The sequence below is a fragment of the Eimeria mitis genome, genomic scaffold (genome assembly GCF_000499745.2).
Source record: "Eimeria mitis Houghton genomic scaffold, Emh_scaff382, whole genome shotgun sequence".
In the NCBI taxonomy this organism is placed as follows: domain Eukaryota; phylum Apicomplexa; class Conoidasida; order Eucoccidiorida; family Eimeriidae; genus Eimeria; species Eimeria mitis.
Genome location: NW_013572155.1, coordinates 12,422 through 13,126, shown reverse-complemented (window position 1 = coordinate 13,126; position 705 = coordinate 12,422). Strand labels below are relative to the sequence as shown.

General features: G+C 58.0%; 1 protein-coding gene across 1 annotated transcript in view; it reads right to left on the bottom strand.

The window, feature by feature from the left end:
• The window catches only part of EMH_0010310 (uncharacterized protein), a gene marked incomplete at both ends in the record, with an annotated part of 3,919 nt that overhangs the window by 946 nt on the left and 2,268 nt on the right, over positions 1-705 (bottom strand). Inside the window, 2 exons of the mRNA XM_013498912.1 lie at positions 3-46; positions 211-705. Of these exons, the coding sequence (XP_013354366.1) occupies positions 3-46; positions 211-705 (539 nt within the window). The remainder of the gene's footprint in view (positions 1-2; positions 47-210) is intronic.

Below are 705 nucleotides of genomic sequence, written 5' to 3'. Positions count from 1 at the left end.
CTGCTGCTGCTGCTGCTGCTGCTGCTGCTGCTGCTGGTTGCTGTGTCTTTGGCTCACAAGGGTGAGACATGAAGGCCTGCATCAGCCCCTCTATGTGCGTAGCCTCACGCAGCGTCTCCTCTCGTGCTGCAGCAAAACGAGAAGCAAGAGCAGCAAGATGAACTAAGGTTTCTCCGCCTGTTCTGGGTGGCATCAGCACTACCAATACACCTGGGGAGGGTACAGGGGGCCCCCTATCATCGCCTGGGGGCCCCCCTCGAAGACGCCGCTTTTTTTTCTCTTGTCCTGCACCTCCTGCTGCTGCTGTTGCTGCTGCTGCTGCTGTTGGTTCTGCTGCTCCGCATGTAGGCAATGCAACTTGCTGCCCAGCAGCAGCAGCAGCAGCAGCAGCAGCAGCACAAGAGCGTGCTGCAGCAGACAGCAGCGCGTGAAGCGCAACAGCAGCATCATCGTGGCCCCCCACCTCAGCAGCAGAAACAGGCCTGAAGGCTACAGGCCAAGTTTCTCTAAGAAACAGCAGATCCAGTTCACCCCCAGTTTGCTGCTGCTGCTGCTGCTGCTGCTGTTGCTGCTGCGGCTGCTTCTGCTGCTGCTTCTGTTCTTGTTGCTCTTGCTGCTGCTGCTGCTGTTGCTGTTGCTGCTGCTGGGCATCCCAATGACTCAGCTGGTTTTCCTTTCCCTCCTCTTTCTCGTCTTGCTGCAGAT